Raw genomic sequence first — 2,399 nt, 5'->3', positions numbered from 1 at the left:
CGTCATGGCGCGGTCCCTGCCGCTGGACAAGCTGGCGCTGGTGCAGCGGCTGAAGCAGAAGGGGCACGTGGTGGCCGTGACCGGCGACGGCACGAACGACGCGCCGGCGCTCAAGGAGGCGGACGTGGGGCTATCCATGGGCGTGCAGGGCACGGAGGTGGCCAAGGAGAGCTCCGACATCATCATCCTCAACGACAACTTCGACACGGTGGTGACGGCCACGCGGTGGGGGCGCTGCGTCTACAACAACATCCAGAAGTTCATCCAGTTCCAGCTCACCGTCAACGTGGCGGCGCTCGTCATCAACTTCGTGTCCGCGATCACCACGGGCAAGATGCCGCTCACCACCGTGCAGCTCCTGTGGGTGAACCTGATCATGGACACCATGGGAGCCCTGGCGCTCGCCACGGACACGCCCACCAAGGCGCTCATGGACCGGCCGCCCATCGGCCGCACGGCGCCGCTCATCAGCAACGCCATGTGGCGCAACCTCGCCGCGCAGGCGGCGTTCCAGATCGCCGTGCTGCTGGCGCTCCAGTACCGGGGGCGGGACGTCTTCGGCACCGACGAGAAGGGTAACGGCACCATGATCTTCAACGCCTTCGTGCTGTGCCAGGTGTTCAACGAGTTCAACGCGCGGGAGATCGAGAAGAAGAACGTGTTCGCCGGGGTGCTCAAGAACAGGATGTTCCTCGTCATCATCGCCGTCACGCTCGTGCTGCAGGTGGTCATGGTGGAGGTGCTCACCAGGTTCGCCGGAACCAAGAGGCTGGGGCTGGGGCAGTGGGGCGTCTGCCTCGCCATCGCCGCCGTGTCGTGGCCCATCGGCTGGGCCGTCAAGTTCATCCCCGTGCCCGACCGGACTCTCCATGACATCCTCACGCGCCGGAAATCCTCATGATTCGTGCATTTCATACCGCAGTGTTCATATTTTACATAGCTTAGGTGATTCTTTCATACTGTGCATTTGTTTAGTTCAGTAGTTATTTGTCGAACTGCAGTTTTCATACTTCACATAACCTAGGCGATTCTTTCATAAATTGCTACTCATTATTTGTCGAATCTTCTTATATATACTTAATACAAATATATTTCTTTTATTCATCGGTATTTCTCAAATCCTCCATTCAAACTGGCTACCGTGTTTGACCGAGGGAACTATCTGAATGTCAGCATGAATACACCTAATATAAGCACAAATCCTCCATTCTAGATGTTCAATCAAACACAGGTTGGTCCTTTTTAGGTGTGTATAGCTCTGAAACTAAGCGTGGAAATATTTTTTGCATATTTCTTCCAGAATAATACTTTAAGATCTGATTGGGTTTTGCCTTTGCTTGTGGATACTTGTGCCTCTGAATATGCTTACATGTTCCATTGTTCCAGAATAAAACTTTTGATAATGTTGCAGCGCATCAGTTCCCTCCTATCTTCCCTAGAAGCATCCATCTTGACATCAGTCGTATTTTAGTTCTAAGTTTGGTAAATAATTTAAACGCTTCTTCTTTCAGAAGCTGCTGACAGATGAGAGGCGGGCGAACAACTATCACAGTGTCGAAGGTTATGTCGCAATCCTGAGTATCATCGAATTCCAACCATGGCTTATTGCATACGCCTCACGCATCACCTCCTTAATCTTCTAAACTCCTTAAAGTTTCCTCTGTCTTGGGTTTCTTGCAATATGCCTTGATCATTCCACTTACTAGTAGGAGCAGTTAAGGAAGTGATGTTTCTGTTGAAGTGTAATTTTTTTATAGTTTTCTTTGAAAGAGTCCTCTTACCGAAGAACTGGTGAAATACGTGACCAAGATGTCATTTAATAAAATAATTGAGTAGTGAAGTTTAACTAAATGGCCCGAAAATAAATGAATTTGTGTTTAAAAAAGTAGAAAACCGGTTCGAAATCACATTTTTTTTCATTGGAGAAAATATAAGAAGTTAAAGGATAGAAAGCCGGCTGATCCTCCAAATTATAAGGGATTAGTTAGAGATGCTCTTAGCAACCACAACAACGTCTGTCTGATTTCTTTACATATGTGTATACTGTTGAGTTTATTAAAACTATTTTTCTCGCCAAGAACCAGATTAGTCCAGAGTGTTTTCCCTGCACAAACTTTGGCCTGATAAAGTTTCTCCACATATAGTTTTGATGCTTGCCCTCATATAGTTTGGCATTTGACTAAATTGTACCAGGCCAGGGCTGACCATCAACCTCTCATCTCCAGGAACTATCAGGCAGCAGGGCCTGCAAGAAAGCCTCGTTGAAGTGTGAAGAAGACAAGTTTGAGCAGTACAAGCTGGCTGCTGGTGATGGTATCACGCCGGAGATCATCGAGTCTGTGCAGAGTTGCTTTGGCAAACTTAAGGAATCGGACAGTTACTGAAGGTTGATGTTTGTT

At 48.3% G+C, this 2,399-nt stretch overlaps 1 protein-coding gene across 1 annotated transcript; it reads left to right on the top strand.

The window, feature by feature from the left end:
* Positions 1-4: 4 nt before the first annotated feature.
* On the top strand, positions 5-1,091 carry LOC119347927 (calcium-transporting ATPase 7, plasma membrane-type-like; the record flags this gene model as incomplete). Its single annotated transcript, XM_037616403.1, has 1 exon — positions 5-1,091. A coding segment is annotated over one exon (897 nt), but the record flags the coding sequence as incomplete, so codon positions are not given.
* Between the last annotated feature and the right edge of the window lie 1,308 nt (positions 1,092-2,399).

The sequence above is a fragment of the Triticum dicoccoides genome, unplaced genomic scaffold (assembly GCF_002162155.2).
Source record: "Triticum dicoccoides isolate Atlit2015 ecotype Zavitan unplaced genomic scaffold, WEW_v2.0 scaffold79719, whole genome shotgun sequence".
Classification (NCBI taxonomy): Eukaryota; Viridiplantae; Streptophyta; class Magnoliopsida; order Poales; family Poaceae; genus Triticum; species Triticum dicoccoides.
The sequence above is the reverse complement of the archived record's forward strand: the minus strand, read 5'-3'. Positions and strand labels throughout refer to the sequence as shown.